Below are 22,130 nucleotides of genomic sequence, written 5' to 3' on the forward strand. Positions count from 1 at the left end.
AAAAAATTAACAATATACTATGAATTATCTTTAATGCACCTAATGATGCAAGCTTAGAAAAAAACAGAATGAGTAAAAATAATTGCTAAGTCCACAATCATAGTGACAGATTTAAAAAATACAACTTAACCAGAACCAAGAGATCACGTACAGTAAAATGGAAAACAGAAGTAGCAGAAAACCAAACAATGCTATTTTCCAGTGTAGATTTTATTTTTAAGATATCTTGCTTTATTTCCCAAATATAAGACTGTACTACTGAACATGCCTTTCATATATATATATATATATATTTGAAAGGCACAGAGAGATTGAATATGAATCTTCCATCTGCTGATTCACTCCCCAAATGCCTGCAATAGGAGGAGCCGGGCCAGGCTGAAGCCAGGAGCATGGAACTTGATCCAGGCTCCAGGTGGGTTGCAGTGACCTAACTACTTGAGCCATCACTTGCTCCCTCTCAAGTTCCACATTAGCAGGAAGCTGGATCAGAAGTGGAGTAGTCAGGATCTGAATTGGGCACTACAATATAAGTGGCAACTTAGCTGCTGTGCCATATACTACCTGTCCTGAGGAAAAGATTACAAAGCTCATCACTTTTTGGTCACACAGATCTAGGTTTCAGAGGGGGCACTTGGCATTCTACTCTGGAGTGCCTGGGTTCAAGTGCTGGCTCTGCTTCTGTTCCAGCTTCCTGTTAACGCATATCCTAGGAGGCAATAGGTGACAGCTCAAGTACTTGGGTCTTTGCCACTTACTCGGGAGACCTGGATTCAGTTCTGGGCTCCTAGCTCTGGCCTGGCCCAGTCTTGGGTGTTAGAGGAGAATTTGGGGAGGAAAACGGCAGATGGAAGATCTTTGTCTGTTGCTCTGCCTTTAAAAACAAAAAAACAACCAATCCAAGTCAAACAGATTGTGTTACTATACAGGTTAGGTTCCCTGCCCATGATGAAAGTAATCTAGAAATCAATAATTTTTTTTTAAAAAAATGAGAAATCAAAAGAAAAAAGAAATATACATAAACTTTAAAATGTACTTCCAAATCATTCTGGGTTAAACAGAAATCAAACAGGAAGTACAAACTATTTACAAATAAATACGGATAAGAGCAGTACACATAAAGCTAGCAGGATGCACTAAAATAACTCACAGATGCAATCTCTAATGAATTCATTACGTTAGTATTTTAAATGGGTTGGCATTTAACTAAAGAAAATAACAGATTAAAGAGAAAACAGAAGCAAATTACAGAGAAAACAGATTTTAAAATAATTGGATAAACAAAAGGAAGAGCTTCTCTTTTGAAAAAAATGAAAAATTGCAAATTGTTAATAAGAATGTTTAAGGGAAAAAGAAAAAAGTATCAATGTGAAAAATGACAAGAGACATAATTATAGTTCTAGTAGTGAAAAACAATATAAAATCCAAACCTACTGAAGATAACTCTATGAACAAATAGCCAAAGATCCAGGATTTCCAGGTCATTATAAATTATTCAAACCTCTAATTGCTATTTGGTTAAATAAAGGTCCTGATTGCTAAAGCATTCTATTGTGCTCTTTGGAATTCATGGTTAATGTCATCAGTAAAATCCCCTGTATTATCCGGCGCCGCGGCTCACTAGGCTAATCCTCCGCCTTGCGGCGCCAGCACACCAGGTTCTAGTCCCGGTCGGGGTGCCGGATTCTGTCCCGGTTGCCCCTCTTCCAGGCCAGCTCTCTGCTATGGCCAGGGAGTGCAGTGGAGGATGGCCCAGGTACTTGGGCTCTGCACCCCATGGGAGACCAGGATAAGTACCTGGCTCCTGCCATCGGATCAGCGCGGTGCACCAGCCGCAGTGCACCGGCCGCAGCGGCCATTGGAGGGTGAACCAACGGCAATAGGAAGACCTTTCTCTCTGTCTCTCTCTCTGTCCACTCTGCCTGTCAAAAAAAAAAAAAAAAAATCCCCTGTATTCACAATTTCTTTTCTGAACATTCCCTTCCTCTTGTAGCATGAATTAAAGTATCATCAGGAATATGCTGTCCAGGTGGTCTTTAACATCCATGCACCGAGGAATCCTGCAGGGAGAAGGAGGTGTTTTGTTCCTCACTGATTCTAGACAACAGCTTCTCCCTCTTCAGGCGGCTCAAGGTCTTTGAAGAACAAACCATCTGAAATTTCGCCCTTCCTTATTAGTCATCTAGCAGCTTCTCTATGAATTTTGTCACTATGCTTAAGACATTCTTGATCACTTCAATATCCATGTAACCCACTTATCAATCCTCTGATTCTTTAGATCTTTGTTCTGCCCTTCCCCTCTATTGAGACTGAAATACACACATTATTTCATGCTATACTCCTAGCTACTATTTACTTTTTTTCAAGATTTATTTTTTTATTTATTTTAAAAAGCTACAAAGAGAGGTAGAGAGAGAGGTCTTCCATTCACTGGTTCACTCCCCAGATGACCGCAACAGCCAGAGCTGTGCCAGTCCGAAGCCAGGAGCCAGGAGCTTCCTCCGGGTTCCTGACATGGGTGTAGGGGCCCAAGGACTTGGGCCATCCTCCACTGCTTTCCCAGGCCATAGCAGAGAGCTGGATCAGAAGAGGAGCAGCCGGACCAGAACTGGCACCCATATGGGATGCCGGTGCCTCAAGCCAGGGCTTTAATCCACTGCACCACAGTGCCAGCCCCCCAACTATTTACTTTTATGTCATACCTCCCCCAAGCCCATGTCTGATAATCTCTATTTAATAATCCCAGTCTCTGGTCACCATTTCCTACTCACTCTCCAACCCTCCATGCCCCAATCCTGCTTTGTTCTCATTCCAATAATATAGTTTTGTCACTGAAACCTCTAGTCCTTACTTTTCATCTTTTTACTTCCTTTTTTTTTTTAAATTACTTATTGTATTTATTTAAAAGAGAGGCGGAGAGGGAGAGGGAGATGGGGAGGGGGAGGGGAGGGGGGAGAGGGAGGGGGAGGGAGAGGGAGGTCTTTCATCCATTGGTTCATTCCCCAAATTGCCATAACGGCCAGAGCTGAGCAGATCCAAAGCCAGGAGCCAGGAGCTTCTTCCAGGTCTTCCATGTGGTGCATGGACCCAAGGACTTGGGACATCCTCCACTGCTTTCCCAGGTGCATTAGCAGGGAGCTGGATTGTAAGTGGAGCTGCTGGGACTCGAACCTGCACCCACACAGGATACCTAGGTTGCAGGCAGGGGCTTTAACCTGCTGTGCCAGCCATCTTTTTACTTTCTATTAACCTCTACACTTCTTAGTTCCAGGGCTCCTTATTATTAATCACTATCTTGTATCTTTCTGTTTCTCTGCAACACTCGTCTGGCTTTCCATTCAACCTGTTGACTGGTCTTGCATGTGTATCTGAGCTGCCAAATGTGGCTAAAGAAAATATATGGGGTCCAGCACTGTGGCACAGCAGGTAAAGCTGCTCCATGTGACAATGGTAGGTATCCCATATGGGTGCTGGTTCGTGTGACGGATGCTCCATATCCAATTTAGCTCCTTGCTAATGGCATAGGAAAAGCAGCAGAACACGGCCCAAGTGCTTGGGCCCTGCCACCCATGTGGGATGAAGCTCTTGGCTTCTGGCTTTGGCCTGGCCCAATGCTGGCTGTTGTGCCCTCTAGGGGAGTGAAACCAGTGGATGAAAATCTCTCTCTCTGTCTCTCCCTCTCTGTAACACTGACTTTCAAAATATATAAACAAATCCTTAAAAAAAAAAAAAAAAAAAAAAAAAAAAGGAAAGAAAACATACGACCATGCCAAGTGGCCTCATTTTAAATTTACCACAACAAACCTCAAGCACACTCTTAGTATTATCCAGTAATCCTATTGAATTTTCTAATGAACTTCAAACTGTTTCACACCTCCAGTTTTCCAGTACTTCTCCCATCCTCCTCATTCATAGTTCACATTGTTTCCAATTTCCCCCAAAAATAAAAAATAAATAAAAGCCATCAATGAGAATTTCTATACTCACATCAACACACTTACCATCCTGTATGCATCTGTGATCATAAACAGTGTGCTCTACCTGCTACACAGTGTCTGAATTACCTCTGTTCGAACTATAGCCAACCACATCCCTTCTCACCTACTCAAGTGTTGGGCTCTTGCTATGATACTCCCCTCTTAAATTTTCTCCCAACTGGAGCAAACACACCGTACTATATACCACCTTTAAAGGACAACACATTTCCTCCTCTTCACAGCAGCCTTGCCTCAGTAGCACAGCTATGCTGCAGTCTCCACTACTTCACCTCCTACTTGTTTTCAGGCTGATTTTATTAAGTACAACAGAAATACAGACTGCACAGAACCCAAATTTGAGCTGAATGAGTTTCAGCACAGCAACACCCATGAAATCAACCACTTCTCAGATGAAGAAACCGAATACTATCAGCACCACAAGTGCCCCCGCTCTTGTATCACTTTTCCTTCCCAAATGTAACTAATCACTAGCCCCACACTTTTTTAAAAATTTATTTTATTTATTTGAAAGACAGAGTTACATAGAGAGGTAGAGCGAGAGAGGTCGTCCATCTACTGGTTCACTTCATCCGCTGGTAGCCAGAGCTGAGCTGCTCTGAAGCCAGGAGCCAAGAGCTTTTTCCAGGTCTCCCATGTATGTGCAGGGGCCCCACCGCTTGGGCCATCTTCTTTTTTTTTTTTTTTTTTTTTTTTTTTTTTGACAGGCAGAGTGGACAGTGAGAGAGAGAGACAGAGAGAAAGGTCTTCCTTTGCCGTTGGTTCACCCTCCAATGGCCGCCGCGGCCGGCACGCTGCGGCCAGCGCACCGCGCTGATCCGATGGCAGGAGCCAGGAGCCAGGTGCTTTTCCTGGTCTCCCATGGGGTGCAGGGCCCAAGCACCTGGGCCATCCTCCACTGCACTCCCTGACCACAGCAGAGGGCTGGCCTGGAAGAGGGGCAACCGGGACAGAATCCAGTGCCCCGACCGGGACTAGAACCCGGTGTGCCGGCGCCGCTAGGTGGAGGATTAGCCTAGTGAGCCGCGGCGCCGGCCTGGGCCATCTTCTAATCCAGCTCCCTGCTAGTATGTCTGGGAAAGGAGTGGGAGATGATCCAAGTGCTCGAAACCTTGTAATCACATGGGAGACCTGGATGGAGTTCCTGGCTCCTGGCTTCAGGCTAGCCCAGCCCCGACCATTGCAGCATTTGAGGAGTGAACCAACACATAGAAGATCTCATTCTCTCTGTCTCTGCCTCTGTCTGTCACTCACTCTGCCTTTCAAATAAAATAAAATAAATCTTTAAAAAAAATAGGATATCATAAAGTTGAATATGAACCCTGAATATTGAATGGGGCTTCTGCATAAGGAGAACCAGCCTGTGCCTTCTACTTGGAGAATCTCCAATGTCAAGTTCTGTAGGGTTTTTCCCCCCTTTAGGGGTGGTCCTTTTTGCTCCTGCTGCTTCTCTAGAACTAGTCCAATTCTGCTGATAAAGATCCTCCAACTTCTTGCCTAGAAAAGGAAAAGCTTGGCTGTCAGCCTTAATGGGAGCCACATAAGGCAAGGTGGCTAAGGGGTCTCAGCAGTCAGAATATACATGTGCACTTAATCTACTTGTTAGATCACAGTATCCAGGCTTTTAAAAACTGGGCTGGGGCCGGCACTGTGGCGCAGCAGGTTAAAGCCCTGGCCTGAAGCACGGGCATCTCATATGTGCACCAGTGGCTCCTCTTCCTATCTAGCTCTCTGCTATGGCCTGGGAAAGCAGCAGAAGATGGCCCAAGTCCTTGGGCCCCTGCACTCCCATGGAAGATCCAAAAGAAACTCTCGGCTCCTGGCTTCAGATTGGCACAGCTCCAGCCGTTGTGGCCATCTGGGGAGTGAACCAGAGGATGGAAGACCTCTCTCTCTGTCTCTACCTCTCTCTGTAAATCTTTCAAATAAGTAAAAAACAAAACAAAACAAACAAACAAAAAACAGCCTATTTGTCCACTAGCATAGATAGTTTTTATTACCTTCTTCACATGGAGCAACTCAACCTATTATATATTGCAGACAGAAACACGAGTTGGTACATTTTAGAAAAATGTTTGGCAGCACACACTAAATGAATACAAATGTATAACCTATTTGCTTCCCCAATACATACCAAATAAAAATGAAAGTTTAAGTATTCCAAAAAACATGCACAAGAATGTCACAATAGTTTTAACTCATAACAATCAGAATGTGAAACAACCCAAATGTCTATCAGTGTATAAATAAACTATGGGAATATTCACATAGCCTATCACTACACTGCGAAGGAAACAAATAAACTTCTGATACATAAAACATAACTCTCAAAGACATGAAAGGGTATATATACTGAATGAATCCATTTATAAAAAATTCACAAGGGATAAGACCCATCGGTGTTTAGAGAGGTCAAAGAAATGGTTGTCTAATGAAAATAAGAAAACTCTTTTGTATGGAAATGTTCTGTCTTGATTTAGATAGTACACGGGGATGTATACAAATGTAAAAACTCATTAAGCAGATACACTTAGGACTATGTGCTTCACTGTTTCAAGACACACATGGCTTGATTGTTTTTATAAAAGGGTTGAATATATGAATAGTTTGGTAGAAATGAAATTTAAAATCCCCAACCAATCCATCAAGATAAAGAATTATTTACCAATGCCTGAAATATATAGTCCTAATGATCAGAACTATCTTGATTATTGTATCAGCATTGTTTTAACTGGGGTAAGTGGTAACTTAGTAATACAGCATTCACTTTAAGAACAATCAGCACTAAGGTACAATTTACTGGGAATTCAGAACATGTTTTCAGATATAACCAGGGTCACAATAGGTACTTACCCTTCTAGCCTAACATCTGGTAAAGATCTGTTGAGTGCAATCATCTCACTTGCCATTAAATTGAACTGATTGATTTTAAACATCTCCTTCATCTTTTCTTGATCCTCTTTAGGAATAACGACTGGTTTCCCCATTTCTCCAGGACCTTCGTGAGGCTTTTGTACTGGCTCTAGAACTAAGAAGAAAACACAACTAGTATTTTTTTTTCATAGTATGATTCTGTTTAATAACATCAGAGTCTAAACTGTACCCTCAACATTGAGAGCCATCTCTGAGCCCACCCTCTCTCAATCTGTTAACATCTCCAAGGGGGCCAGCCTGTCTTCCACTTCTACCCTAAGTATCCTAACCCAAAAATTCTTCAACTTGCACCTTTCATCTGATTTCAGGCATAGCATTGGTCTTCTCATCTCAAATACTGTCATACTAACCTCCCTAACACATAGCCTTATTAGGTCCATGGTCTCCTAAAGCCCAACTTTTTTGTAACAAAGAATTTAACCCAACTTTCCAAATCCATCACTTAATGGGCCTGCCTCACCCATCCCCCAATAGTTCATCCTTCTGTCAAACAGCCAGTCTTACCTTCTGTCAAATGTTTTATGTTTTCTTGCTTCCATATCTTTTCTCATACAGGTCCTCTCCCTTGCAACCCCTTCCTACTCTGATCTCTGCAATATCAAATCCTTATTTGTCCTTCCAGACCCAACTAAAGTGGTTTTCTCACCTCAAGTTTTTCTGAATCTTTCTATAGTGATCATTTGCTCATCAGCTACCCCACCATTTACAGGTCTCTAGGTAACTGCTACCTCTTCCTATAATAACTGTTAAACTTGTGTTACACAGTCTTCCTTCCCAATTATGATCTTTCTGGCTTTGATTCATCCATGTACCTTCTGTGGAGTTTAATTAGCATAGTGCCTTATATGATTTTTTTAGCTATATACTGAATTAATATGTAAGTAAATACATCATTCAAAATAGATCAAGATGAAAATTCTAGACTTGATAATAGTAGACGTAATAATCAGCTTTATGTAAAGCTTCATGAAAAGGATTTAATCAGATGTAATAGGATATATGGATATTGTACATATTAAAAAATACATATATAAACATATATATGATATACATTTTAAAAATGCCAGATTAGTAATACCAAAACCTTGTTCTTTTTATAAACAATATTTATCTGAAAGGCAGTGTCAGAGTCAGAGAGAGAGATCAATTGATCTTCCATCTGCGGTTTTACTTCCCAAATGGACACAAGGCTGGGGCACGGCCAGGCCAGGCCAAAGCCAGGAGCCTGGATCTCCATCTGGGTCTCCCACGTGGGTGTCAAGAGCCCAAGCACTTGGGACATCTTGTTACTCTCCCAGGTGCATTAGCAATGAGCTGTGTTGGAAGTAGAGCAGCCAGTTCTCAAACCAGTGCCCATAAGGCAAGCCACTGACTTAACCTGCTGTGCTACAATGCTGGCCCCAGCCCTGTTCTTTATTATATGATTTTTAAACTACAGGTGTATTGATGTATTTATCCAAAAGGCAGAGCGACAGAGGGAGAGGAAAAGAGAAAGGGAAGAGGAGCTCCATCCTGGTCTCCCATATGGGTGGCAAGGGCCCAAGCGATTGGGTCATCACCTACTGCCGTCAGAGGTGTATTAGCAGGAAGCTGGATCAGAAGCGAAGAAGCCAGTACTTGAACTGGCACTGTGATATGGTATGTCAGTGTCCTGAGTAGCAGTTTAATCTGCTGCACCTCAAGGCCAGCCCTTATAATACTGTTCCAAGAAAAACCGGTTCTGTGGTATCTTAACCTATCATCTAAAAGGGGAGAGAAAGGGCTAGTGTTTTGGCATAGTGGGTTAAAGGCACAAACTGTGATGCTGGCATCCCACAGGAGCACTGGTTCAATTCCGAGCTGCTCCACTTCTGATCCAGCTCCCTGATAACGTGCCCAAGAAAACAGCGGAAGATGACCCAAGTGTTTAGGCCCCTGAACCCATGTTGGGGAGCCAGATGAAGCTCCTGCTTAGGCGTGGCCCAACCCTGGTCATTGCAGCCATTTGGGGAAGTAGAAGATCTCTTTCTGTATCTCTTCCTTTTTCTCACCTTTTTTTTTTTTTTTTTTTTTTGGACAGGCAGGGTTAGACAGTGAGAGAGAGTGAGAGTGAGAGAGAGAGAAAGGTCTTCCTTCCGTTGGTTCAACCCCAAAATGGCCACTACGGCACTGCACTGCACTGCACTGATCTGAAGCTAGGAGCCAGGTGCTTCTCCTGGTCTCCCATGCGCGTGCAGGGCCCAAGCACTTGGGGCATCCTCCACTGCACTCCCGGACCACAGCAGAAAGCTAGACTGGAAGAGGGGCAACTGGGACAGAACCCAGTGCCCCAAGCGCAACTTGACCCCAGGGTACTGGCGCTGCAAGCGGAGGATTAGCCCACTGAGCCGTGGTGCCGGCCTCTCTCTTTCAAATAGATAGATAAATCTTTTAAAGGAGAGGGGTGAGATAATGGGTCAAGCCAAGAATGGTATAAAAATATGTTTTATACATTACTTAATTTTTTTAAATATTTATTTTATTTATTTGAAAGAGTTACAGAAAGAGAGGTCTTCCATCCACTGGTTCACTACCCAGATGGCCACAAGAGCCAGAGCTGCACAGATCTGAAGCCAGGAGCCAGGAGCTTCTTGCGGGTCTCCCACGTGGGTGCAGGGGCCCGAGGACTTGGGCCATCTTCTACTGCTTTCCCAGGACAGAGCAGAGAGCTGGATTAGAAGAGGAGCAGCTGGGACTAGAACCATCGCCTATAGGGGATTGCTGGCACTTCAGGCTGGGGCTTTAACCCACTGTGCCACAGCGCCAGCCCCTACTCGTTTATTTTTAAAGCTGAAAGTTTTGTTTTCCCGTAGATTGTTTTTTGGGTGTCCTTGAAAGGTTGCTACCAAAAAGGGGTGACATAAAGGCATCAGAAAAGCCACTCTCTTTAGTCAGGCTTCCTCATGTTCCAGAACAATACTAGCTGAAAAGCTGTTCTGTAGAATGATCATTCTAGATGGTGGCACAAAACCAATGACCTGACACCAGGGCTGCAGAAGATGAAATTATTGTGTTCTGAACAACTCTGTCCAGAATATAAAAATCTATTTCAGAGAACCATGAAGGAAAAAAGTATACAAAAACAGTGATTTCCCCTTTTCTCAGAAAAAAAAAGTGCTTTTAAGAGAAATATTACAATATTAGAAAACTCAATAATACAATTTTTAAACACAAATCTTTAAATTTTGTCACCTAAAAGGGAAGGGAAGGGGCTGGTGTTGTGGTGTAGCGGGTTAAAGCCACAGACTGAGATGTAACAAGTAATATAAATTTCTAAACACAAGCTCCTCAAATATAAGGTTAGCAGATTTAAAAAACAATTTCAGTAAGTGTAATAAAAACCATAAAATAAATACTGAAATGCCGCATGTAAGCTTTCAGAAGCATAGATTATAAAACTATTCATAATTTCTGCTTATTTATTAACTTTCCCTGAAAGTAAAGAGCAATCAACAGATTTTGGGAGTAAACATTCTGGGGTCAATAAAAAGCAGCAGAGTTGTGGAGGAGGCAATGATTGTTGGTGGATGAAACAGACAACTAAAAAGTAGGTGGGAGACATCTGGTGGCCCTGATACAAATATTCTTTTTGCCTGTGTCCTGATTCAGTTTCACATGATACTTTAAAAAAAATTAAGCCAAGTATTTACATGCTTCCCACTTTGTAAATCAAGAGTATTAGTCACATACATACACACACACACACACACACACACACACGTATAAAATGTGTTCTGCTGGGAATGGGGGGAAAATGCTGAATATGACCAAGCCTCTGGATTTAATCACCAATTTGTAAGAAACACAGGTGACAAAGGGAAACAATAAATATAAAAAAAGATGTAAATCCTGACTCTGGGACCCTGGAAAAGAAAAACAATCCAATTTCCTCTTCTTCAACAACAAAAACAGGTTAGGGTGAGGCACAAAGATAAAACGTAATCCTCCATTCCACAAGACTAGCCACAAGCTGACAATTCTAGAAGACATCTTTGATGAAAACATGGGAGTTTAATTTTCTATTCTACTTTTGTTTGCATCTGAAAATTTCCATGAGGAGATATGAAATAGGATTCAAAAACTGTTGCTATAAATACTTCAATGTATAAATTTGATGGCTATAACACAAGGAACTATATGGCCAGAAACTCAAAATCTTGTTCCATCACTGATGACCCTGAGATCTTAAGAGAACCAGACAATGGGTCAGTGCTGTGGCGTAGTGGATTAAGCTACTGCCTACAGTGCCAGCATCTCAGATAGGCACCAGTTGGAGTACCAGCTGCTCTATTTCTGATTCAGCTCCTGGCTAATGTGCCTGGGAAAGCAATGGAAGATGGTCTAAGCCCTTAGGCCTCTGCACCCATGTGGGAGACTGAGAAGTTGTTCCTGGCTCCTGGCTTCAGACTAGCCCATCTCCAGCCATGGTGGCCATTTGGGGAGTGAGCAAGTGGATGGAAGATCTCTCTCTGCCTCTGCTTCTCCCTCTCTGTAACTCTACCTTTCAAGTAAAATAAATAATTCTTAAAAAGAGGGAGAGGGAGGAGGGAGAGGGAGAGAGAGTGGGAGAGGAAAAATAGAGAGGGAGGGGGAGGGGGAGAGGGGGAGGAGGAAGGGGGAGGAGGAAGGGGGAGGGGAAAGGGAGGGAGAGAAGGGGAAGGGGGAGAGAGGGGGAGAGGAGGAGAGGGAGGGGAGAGAGGGAGTGAGGGGAGAGAGGGAGTGAGGGGAGAGGGAGAGGGGGAGGGGGAGACGGATCAAGGGGGGAGGGAGTGAGGGGGGAGGGAGGAGGGAGTGGGGAGAGGGGGGCAAAAACCAGGTAAAAATATTCAACATTAAGTCTGCTTCTGCAATATTTTACAAGTGTGACCACCCGGTACTTACTGATAATCTGAAAATCCAGTATAATGTCCACCTTACTACTCTAATCTATTGATACACATGAGATTTCAGAGCCACATTTAAAACTGTCATTAATCAAATGTGATATGATTACTCCATGACTTCACTATCATGCTCTAAAAAACTACAATATCATAAGGAATTAAATGGATTTGTAATTGGATTTCCCTTGGCAAAGAAACCTGGATAAAATGTATATAGCTAGTAAATATATTTTCACTACTAATGCACTTACAGAATTGGAAAGCAACTAGCAAAAAAATATGGTAAGCATTAACTATCTATGTACTCTCCTTATCAGTCTTTGATATGCGGGTACTTCAAAAAGGACTGAAAAAATGTAAGAATCAAATCAATTTTGGAAAAGAAGTGAAAAGGTGTTCCAAAGTATTATGAGAACAAAACTATTTTATTATATACTTCAGTTAAACCTGTTTTGAGTGACAAGAAGTGTTTCATAAAACCTAACTGTCAAAAAAACTAGAGACCCACTCTGAAAACCTATAAATACAATTAACAAACAGAAGCTACATGATATACATCTGATTGTACTTTAATTTTCTAATTTCTAATGTGTAACTCTTTTCAAATCTCTAATGTGTATTTCCCTCATGAAAGAATAAATATGTGTAAAGTTACATGGTTCCACTTTAGGGAAAAATTACTGATTAAGGGCTAAATTTTATTCTCCAAAATTTATTACACAATCATCATCTTTACTGTCTACAATTCATCCATCCCAAAAAAGTGTTTCTGCTTTTTAACATCTGTGAAATTGGTATAGGACTTAAAACGATAACTGGAATGCTTTTGCTTTCATAGTGGCTTATAAAATAAGTGTTCTATAAACCAAAGTATGTAAAATGCAATGAAATGTAGCACTTCTTTTTTTAATCAAAATATACTCTATAACTAAAATCACTGGCAACTGTCTGCCACTTCAACATTCTTATATTTTTCAGTCCTTGTTCCAATTTCATGCTCAATTCTTAAGACTAAAAATTTCTGAAAGCCTTTACTAATTATATTTTTAAGGTTTTAATAAGTTTTAAGAAATATTTTGTAAGTTTTTCTATAAACTGTTTTCTCAAGGTTTCTTAACGTTTGACAGCTGATATAATTCGAATACAAACATATGAAAATGAATCATTTTATTGATGTGAAAATCTAGTACAGTGCTGGCATGAAGAATCAATTCCTACTTGAAACTACATCTATAAAAATAGTGAATACAGCATTCAAATCCATAAACTGAATACATGAGCTCATTTTTTTAAAGATTTATTTATTTGAAAGGCAGAGTTACAGAGAGAGGGAGAGAAGGAAAGAATAGAGATCATCCATCTGCTGTTTACTCCTCAAATGGTTGCAACAGCTGGGGCTGGGCCACGCCAAAGCCAGAAGCTTCTTCCAGGTCTCCCACATGGGTACATATCTCCCTTTAGATACCTTAAAATTTCTTTTAAATAGCAGGTGCCCTGTAATTAGGTACATATATGTTTATAATATTCACATCTTCCTGTTGAATTGATCCCTTAATCATTACATAGTGCCCCTTTTTTCGTGTGTGTGTGTGTGTGTGTGTGTGTGTGTGTTAGTCTATTCTGTCTGGTATTCGGATGGCTACAATAGCTCTTTTTATGGTTTCTGTTAGCATGCAGTATCTTTTTCTATCCTTTCACTTTCACTCTATATGCATCTTTGTTAGTGAGATGTTTCTTGTAGGCAGCAAATAGATGGGTTTTCTTTTATAATCCATTCAGTCTGCCTGTGTCTTTTAACTGAACAGTTGTGGCTATTTACATTCAAGGTGCCTATTGTCAGCAATGACTTTGCCCTGCCATTTTTCCATAAATATTCCTGTTTTTTTCCTTTGGATTTCCTTTGTAGTTTTGGTGAAGAATTTCCTTCCTTTACCTTCTTGTGATGACCATACTTCTGTATTTCTTCTGTGTGCAGCACATCTTTAGCATCTTCTGCACAGCAGGATGAGTGGTGAAAAATTCTTTCGGATTGGCCGGCGCCATGGCTAAATAGGCTAATCCTCCACCTTGCGGTCCCGGCACACTGGGTTCTAGTCCTGGTCGGGGCGCCGGATTCTGTCCCGGTTGCCCCTCTTCCAGGCCAGCTCTCTGCTATGGCCCGGGAGTGCAGTGGAGGATGGCCCAAGTACTTGGTCCTGCACCCCATGGAGACCAGGAAAAGCACCTGGCTCCTGGCTTCGGTTCAGCGTGATGCACCAGCCACAGCGCGCCGGCCGCGGCGGCCACTGGAGGATGAACCAATGGCAAAAGGAAGACCTTTCTCTCTGTCTCTCTCTCTCTCTGTCCACTCTGTCAAAAATAAATAAATAAATAAATAAATAAATAAATAAATAAATTCTTTGAGATTCTGTTTGTCATGGAAGGTCTTCATTTCACCTTTGTTCATAAATGAGAGCTTCACAGGGTATAGTATTCTGGGTTGACAGTTCTTTTCTCTTAAGACTCAGACTACATCTTGCCATTCTATCTTAGCCTGTAGGGTTTCTGACAGGTCTGCTGTGAGTTTAAAAATTGGAGATTCTCTGAAAGCAACACTTTTAGAACTTTTTCTTTGTGTTTTACTGTGGAAAGTTCGACTACAATGTGTCCTGGTGAAGATCTTCTCTGGTAATGTCTATTAGGAGTTCTATGTGCTTCCTTTCCTTGGATGCCCCTTTCTTTCTCCAAACTAGGGAAATTTTCTGCAATTATTTCACTAAAAAGGCCTTTTAATCCTTTCTCATGTCTTCAGGAACCCCTACAACCCGTATGTTGGGTCATTTGATAGTATCCTGTAGATTCCCAACAATGTTTTATAGTTTTCTAATTCCTTCTTCTTATGTTTGGTCTGATTGTATTATTTCCTGTGCTTTGTCTTCTAGCTCAGATATTCTTAATTCTGCTTCAACAATTCTGTTGTTAAGGCTCTCCACTGTATTTTTTATTTGTTCTATTGAATTCTTCATTTCCAAGATTTCATTTTGATTTCTCTTCAAGATCTCAATTTTGTGGGAGAAATTTTCTTTCATGTCATGTATGGATTTTATTAGTTTATGCATTTGCTTTTGATTACTTCTAAGTGATCCTATGATCAATTTTTTGAATTCCATTCCTGGCATTTCTTCAATCTCATCATCTTCACAATCTAGTATTGAGGTGTTGTGTTCTTTTGGGGATGTCATGTTGTCTTCCTTGTTCTTATTTCTTGGATTGGTCCATTTGTTATTCAGCATTTGTGGGGTACTCATTGGTTTCTTTGAGTTTTTGCTGTGGCTTTTATCTTTGGACTATGGCTGATTGGATTAGTGGACTGTGCTTTCAGGGAATAACTAGAGGCATATGGTAGGAGTGGCCAGAGTTCTGTTCAGTGCTCCAGGGTGAAGGGTGTGTCTGAGGTAACACACCCAGTTTTGGCATGGTAAATTTTTTTTAATCAAAGAGGAGGTTTTCTCTTGTCTTTTAGCATAGACTCAGCTGAGCTCCTCTCCTTGAAGGAGACCAGTCCTGGGTGCTAGCCCCAGTGAGTATATTATTCATCCGCTCTGCCACGAGGACCACACAAAGGATCTGTGCAGTCCTCAGTATAAGCTCAGATTCTCCAGCAATGTCTCTTGCCAGGTAACCAGTGAGCCCTGATCATGTGGAGCCTTCCACAGTGCCTGCCCGATGTCCCTGCCACACCCTGAGTCTTCCCACAGAGCCTCGGCAGTTTTCACAGTCCCAGCACACAAGTCTCTCAGAGACACGAGCACCCAGCCCCCAGTCTGTTTTCCCCACAAGACTCAGGAGTCTCCACTTGGCTCAGTGCTGGCGTAGCTGTTACGCATGTCCAAAATGGCACTTGCTCTTTGTCAGCTTGTTAGGGTACCTTTGCAGGATGACTGTGGAGAAAGAAAACATGCCCCCCTTTTGTTTCTCCTCTAGTTTGGTGGGTATACTATCCCCAAAGGGGCTCGAAGCTGGATTCCCTCTTGGTTCTTCCTGCAGCTTTTTTTGCCAGTGGCTTGGGCTGCTACAGTCTGGTCTCCCCTTGTTCCCCAATACTGGAATGGAGGCTCTCAGCTGGTGGGGTCCTAAGTTGCGTGCATCTGTGTCCTCCACGTAGGTCCACTGTGTTCCTCCAATTTACTTAGTTTCCTCTGTTGTTTTCTCCCTAACTCTTCCCTGAGACTGCACTCTTTCCACTTTTTTTAAACTATCTAATCCTAGACTCAGGCAGAAAACTTGAGTTTTCTGCCATCTTAATCCAATCTCTACAAAGCTTCTTAATCATCTTGTCCACAACACACACAGGCCACAGATTTAACTGAAATCCAGCTCCCCTCCAAAACCCCACTGACATCACCTTTCCTTGGAGAATCTTTTGCTTATCACCCTTCTCTCTGGAAGCAATGATATTATCTCACTGCTCCATGTTCTTTTTCAGACTTTGTATTTTGTACAAAACCTACTCCTTTTTGAAGTTCATGCCACTAGTGGTTTTCAAAACTGTGTTAACCTTATAATCTTCTTTCAGAATATACTTTTCATGTGTATTTAAAAAAATTTATTTAGTTTATTTGAAAGGCAGAGAGAGAGAGAGGCAGAGAGAGAGAGAGATCTGCTATCTACTGGTTCACTCCCCAAATGGCCACAACAAGTGGAGCTGAGTCAAAATGAAGCCAAGAGCTAAGAGCTTCTTCCAAGTCTCCCATGTGAGTGGCAGGGGCCCAAACACTTGAACCATGTGTTGCTTTCCCATGCACATTAACAGGGCGCTGGATCAGAAGCAGAGCAGCAGGAAATTGAAATGGTACCCATTGGTAAGCTGGCGCTGCGGGAGGCTGCTTAACCTGTTATGCCACAACGCCAGCCCCTTCATATGATTTTGATATTACACTATTTCACGCACTGAGACTTTGCTCTTTCAAGTATATCTTCTTTCTCTCCATGTTTTAAACCTCTTCCCCAACATAAATAACACATACATACATAAAGAACACCAACTTTGGCTCTATATTTTCTTTTAACCTATTGCACTAGCTCATCTTCCTTGTGCCAAAGCTTCCTAAAGAAAATGCCACGTATCTCTACTACTCCACTGGTACATCAATTCCACTGCCTTCCCTTCCAAGCTTATCATTCCCTAAATTGGCACTTGCCAGGATCAACAAAAACCCCATTACCAAACAAATTACACACACTCCACCTTCATCATAGTAGACTCTGAGTAAATGTCACTCCAGGGCTTCTACTCCCTTTGGCTTCTCATATCTGACTTCCTGAGAACTCTTCTCTTCCTTTAGAGGCCCCCCTAGGACATACTCTTGAACAGTGAATCTTCTTCTAACCCTCCACATGCTCCCTGGCAGCGTGAAGTATATACAGGACTTAGCCTACAACCTACATTCTCCACCTTGACCATTCTTTATGGCAGAACATCCCTATAAACATCTCAAAGAAAATATTTCAAATCCAACTGCATCCATTCAACTGTTCCTCAAAGCTGCTCTTCCTCTGGACCCCTAATTCATACCAATTCATGCAACCAGGGAGACCTGAGAGTCACCTTAAAATCTTTCTTATTTTTAATATTGATGGCTCCCCAGGTTAGATAAATTTCACTATTTAAATACTTCACAGATTTTTTTTCCCTCCATTCCTAGTATCATTTTAGTATAGGCCACGAGACTCTAGGCTCTGCTACCTATCTCATGTCCTTCCAAATCCAACAGCCACATGACCAAAGAAAGCTTTCTTCTAAAAGCCCAGTTCCAATAAGGAACTTAACTCCCTATTGGACTTACCTCCCTCATTTAAAATCCCTCAAGGGCATGCCACTGCCCACAGGATGAAGTTCAAAATCCTTGGCATGCTATAGGATTCTGTGGTATTCTGGGATGTTTTCAGTGCCACCTCCCAAGTTTCATCTCATGCTCTTACCTGATATTCTGTCATCCACCAAATCTGTTCTTGCATTGGTTTATCTTGTACAAGCTGCTTTCCTTTGCTTGGACCTTCTATACTTCTCCAACAAACACCTGCTGCTGATATTCAAGTGCAGCACACTTCCTTCTTACAATCTCCAATGCCCAAGACCTTCCCTTAATTTCTATCATGTAACTCTCTAGTACAATATTTATTATACCAGTATTTTATAATTATTTTTTCTCTTTCATTAGACTAGGAAGGAAGGTAGGAAATTTGTCTAAACTTTTTTTCATTCAACTATGTATCACTAACAACTAGCACACTGCCCAGCACACATCACTGTTTTCAGAACATTCACCAGGCCGGTGCTGTGGCACAGTGGGTTAATGCCCTGGCCTGACGCACTGGCATCCCATATGGATGCCAGTTTGAGTTCCAGCAGCTCCACTTCCTATCCAGCTCTCTGCTGTGGCCTGGGAAAGCAGTAGAAGATGGCCCAAGTCCTTGGGCCCCTGCAACTGCGTGGGAGACCTGGAAGAAGCTCCTGGCTCCCGGCTCCGGATTGGTGCAGCTCTGGCCATAGCGGCCAATTGGGGAGTGAACATTGGATGGAAGACCTCTCTCTCTCTTTCTCCCTCCCCCCCCCCCCTCTTTGTAACTCTTTCAAATAAATAAATAAATCTTTAAAAAAAATTTCACTGAGTCAATCTTCACATTCTATCAGGCCCTACTCTTTCTTGCCTTCAAAGCTTTGAATTTAAGATAGAACACCATGAGCTCTCACTATAAATGGCAATGAATTAATACAGAATGAGGGGGAAAGAACATTAGGGTTTCTTACTGGTGAATGATAATACCTCCCTTTTGATTTAAGTGTACACAGAGAGCATAGCTCTAGCAAGTTAAGAAAGAAGTGTGTTGTTATCCAATAAAGTTTTTAAACACCTGAGCCATAAAGTAAATATGCAAATTAATAGGATGACTTTGAATAAAAATGCATTTCATTAAGACTTATGGAGAAAGTGAAAATTAAAGTTAAAGGTTAGCCTCAGTATTATCAACATCTACTGCTAGCAACTAAGCCTAATTTTAGACAAATTTCCCAAGAATAAATAAATAGACTGGTTATATAAACTCAACTATTAAAATTATGGTTTGAGGGGTCAGTGTTGTGGAGTACTAGGCTAAGCCTCCACCTGTAACACCAGCACCCCATATGGGCACTGGTTTGTGTCCTGCTGTTCCTCTTCCAATCTGCTGTCTGCTAATGGCCATTTGGGGAATGAACCAGTGGATGGAAGACCTCTTTCTCTGACTCCGGTTCCTGGCTTTGGTCTGGCACAAGTGGCTGTTGATGCCATCTGAGGAATGAACCAGAAGATGGAAGGTCTCTCTGCCTTTCAAATGAGTATTTTAAAAATTATTGTTAAGTAGGCACAGTTACAAATCCAACAAAACATTTTTGAATATTAATTTTAGGGGATCAAATGCCATTCTTACTATAAAACTATGAAAAATTTTAAGGAGTTACATACTCACAGAAAACTTATGTTGAAACAACAGAGTAATTACTTGCAAGTTATTCCCAAAAATAGTACAAGTGCTTTATATAAACATATATTCTTTAATCACAAAAAGTTCAGAAAAGCTGAATTACTGATCTTCAGTGCAGCCATTCCAGATAGTGAAGTGATCTCACTTTAGCCCTATTCCATATCTTGATCTTTTCAAAAGCCATTCCCTTAAAGCGTTAATTGGAGTTATCTAGAGCATTAGCAAAAAGAACTCTCAGATCACATTTAACTATAAAGATTTTTCCTCATAAGACTTTTCCTCATAAGACTGAGATGGGAGTGCAGGAAAAATCTCTTTTGACAAAATGTTACAGCAATTTTAATACTCTACCCAGCAGTACGGCATTAGATTGCTCTGTATAATTTTGACAGTTCAACTATGAGATTCCTAACATTGTTTGGTAGTGCAAAGTAACTTGTAGAATGTTTACATTTAATAATGCACACCAATACTGAATTTAGCAATTCAATATGATACTCTAATACTTTTAACTGCTGGAAGAACCCACCAGAAACTGTAGGAAATATGATCATAATATATATAAGAAAGCTAGGAATTTCTATTAATCTAAAAAATTAAGTTTATATTATCCAAATTTATTAGTAAAAACCAGTGATATCTTTATCAAAACAGTTTTATTATAAAATATCACTTACCATCCCCAGCAGGAAGTCCTCTCTCTTTTTTTTCATCACATTTGTTGCATTCACTGAAGTAAAGCAGCAGGAACATATCCAAGAGTACCCAAATCAAGGAGGTGGCTAGAACCACCTTGCAGTATGCAAATTTTCTCATGGCACTTTAAGTCAAATGCAAAATTTTAAAATATATATATAAATATACAAAGATCATCAAAATTATTCCAATCCAGTTTCATCAGAAATCACATTCATACCCTATAGAGAGAAAAAGAGAAGACTGACTTAGTCACAAACTAGAAAATTAATTATATAATATGAATATCAGCTAACAAGAATTAATTCCACTAATAATATTAAATTTCACAATTATAAAAATAGCTCCTCCAAAGCAATATCCAATAGAAAACGGGTAAAGGATGTAAACAGGCACAACGCACACTTAAATAGACAATAAACATGTAGAAAAGTATTTGATTCCTTGTAATTAAAAATGAAAATCAAATAGTAAACTACTATCTCATGTCCATCAAACACATGAGTCTTAAACTACTTTTCTGTTTAACTGCTATATTATATTACATGTTAAAGCAAAAACTAAGTAGTAATTATCACAGGAATTTAAACAACCAGTGATTCCCAGTCCATTCTGTATATTCACATTCAGTGACCAGACCCAAAGAATTCTCTCATTTATCAAATGCACCTTGCATTTTGGCTATTTTGACACTCAAATATGCTGTTTAGCTAAATATATTAGGAAGAATAAGTTATAATGAATTACTTGATAGTTTCATTTAAATTAGCATAACTGAATTAAAGGTAAAATCTCACTGAGTATAAATAATTTAACATCTTAAAATTTATTGCTCATGCTAATAAAAAAATAAAGCTAGTTATATATCTTTTAAAAATTAAAGACAAAGTACCAAGTTTGCTGCCACCAGTGTTTGTCACTGCCATCAGGTATATAAAGTATAAAAGAATGGAAAAATGCTTCTTTAAGTAAGGAAGATAATTTTGCTTACTAAAGAGTTGTTTTTAAAAATTGTTTACTTGCACCAAGCACTGGAAGTAACATGCTAATTTTCATACATAATAAGTAAACCAATATCATTTAAATTTTGTTTATGAAAAGCTAGTACGTCATAAAAAATCTGCTTTTTCCATAATTATCATAAAGTTATTCTATTATTTACACCTTATTAAGCATCTTCTGTATGTCCTTCACTGTCCTTGATATTAAGGATACAAAGAAAACTGAGACCCTGCTCCAAAAGGCACACAAAACTCAGTGGGAGAACCAATCAACATATGAGAAGCAGAAGTCAGGGTTGAAGAGAACTGTCCAACAACAAATTTGGGTACTTTAAGAGATTACAAAACAACAAACCCTAAAATAATACAGTAAAACTATTTTAAGACTTCATTATTTGAGCTACGAAATTCAAAGATGATTTTATATTTTTTTCCTTTTTTTTTTAACTTTTATTTAATGAATATAAATTTCCAAAGTACGGCTTATGGATTACAATGGCTTCCCCCCCCATAACGTCCCTCCCACCCGCAACCCTCCCCTTTCCCACTCCCTCTCCCCTTCCATTCACATGAGGATTCATTTTCGATTCTCTTTATATACAGAAGATCAGTTTAGCATACATTAAGTAAAGGTTTCAACAGTTTGCTCCCACACAGAAACATAAAGTGAAAAATAATAGATGATTTTTTTAAATGATGATGAAATCAGATCAGACCTATTGTCATGTTTAATCCCAGTGAGAGTCAAGTTGGGAATCGATAATTTCTTCTTCTTCTTCTTTTTTTTTTTTTTTACAGAAGATCAGTTTAGTATACATTAAGTAAAGATTTCAACAGTTTGCACCCCCATAGAAACACAAAGTGAAATATACTGTTTGAGTACTCGTTATAGCATTAAGTCTCAATGTACAGCACATTAAGGACAGAGATCCTACATGAGGAGTAAGTGCACAGTGACTCCTGTTGTTGACTTTACAAATTGACACTCCTGTTTATGGCATCAGTAATCTCCCTATGCACCAGTCATGAGTTTCCAAGGCTATGGAAGCCCCTTGAGTTCTCCAACTCTTATCTTGTTTAGACAAGGTCATAGTCAAAGT

At 40.5% G+C, this 22,130-nt stretch overlaps 1 protein-coding gene across 4 annotated transcripts in view; it reads right to left on the reverse strand.

Moving 5' to 3' along the window:
• GALNT1 (polypeptide N-acetylgalactosaminyltransferase 1) overlaps nt 1–22,130 on the reverse strand; it is a 128,278-nt gene that overhangs the window by 45,239 nt on the left and 60,909 nt on the right. For all 4 annotated transcript variants that reach the window (XM_051851988.2, XM_051851985.2, XM_051851987.2 and 1 more), the window contains 2 exons: nt 20,011–20,250; nt 6,849–7,023 (listed from right to left, as the gene is read on the reverse strand). In XM_051851988.2, the coding sequence (XP_051707948.1) occupies nt 6,849–7,023; nt 20,011–20,149 (314 nt within the window). In that variant the 5' untranslated portion in view covers nt 20,150–20,250. The remainder of the gene's footprint in view (nt 1–6,848; nt 7,024–20,010; nt 20,251–22,130) is intronic.

This window comes from Oryctolagus cuniculus, chromosome 10 (genome assembly GCF_964237555.1).
Source record: "Oryctolagus cuniculus chromosome 10, mOryCun1.1, whole genome shotgun sequence".
Classification (NCBI taxonomy): domain Eukaryota; kingdom Metazoa; phylum Chordata; class Mammalia; order Lagomorpha; family Leporidae; genus Oryctolagus; species Oryctolagus cuniculus.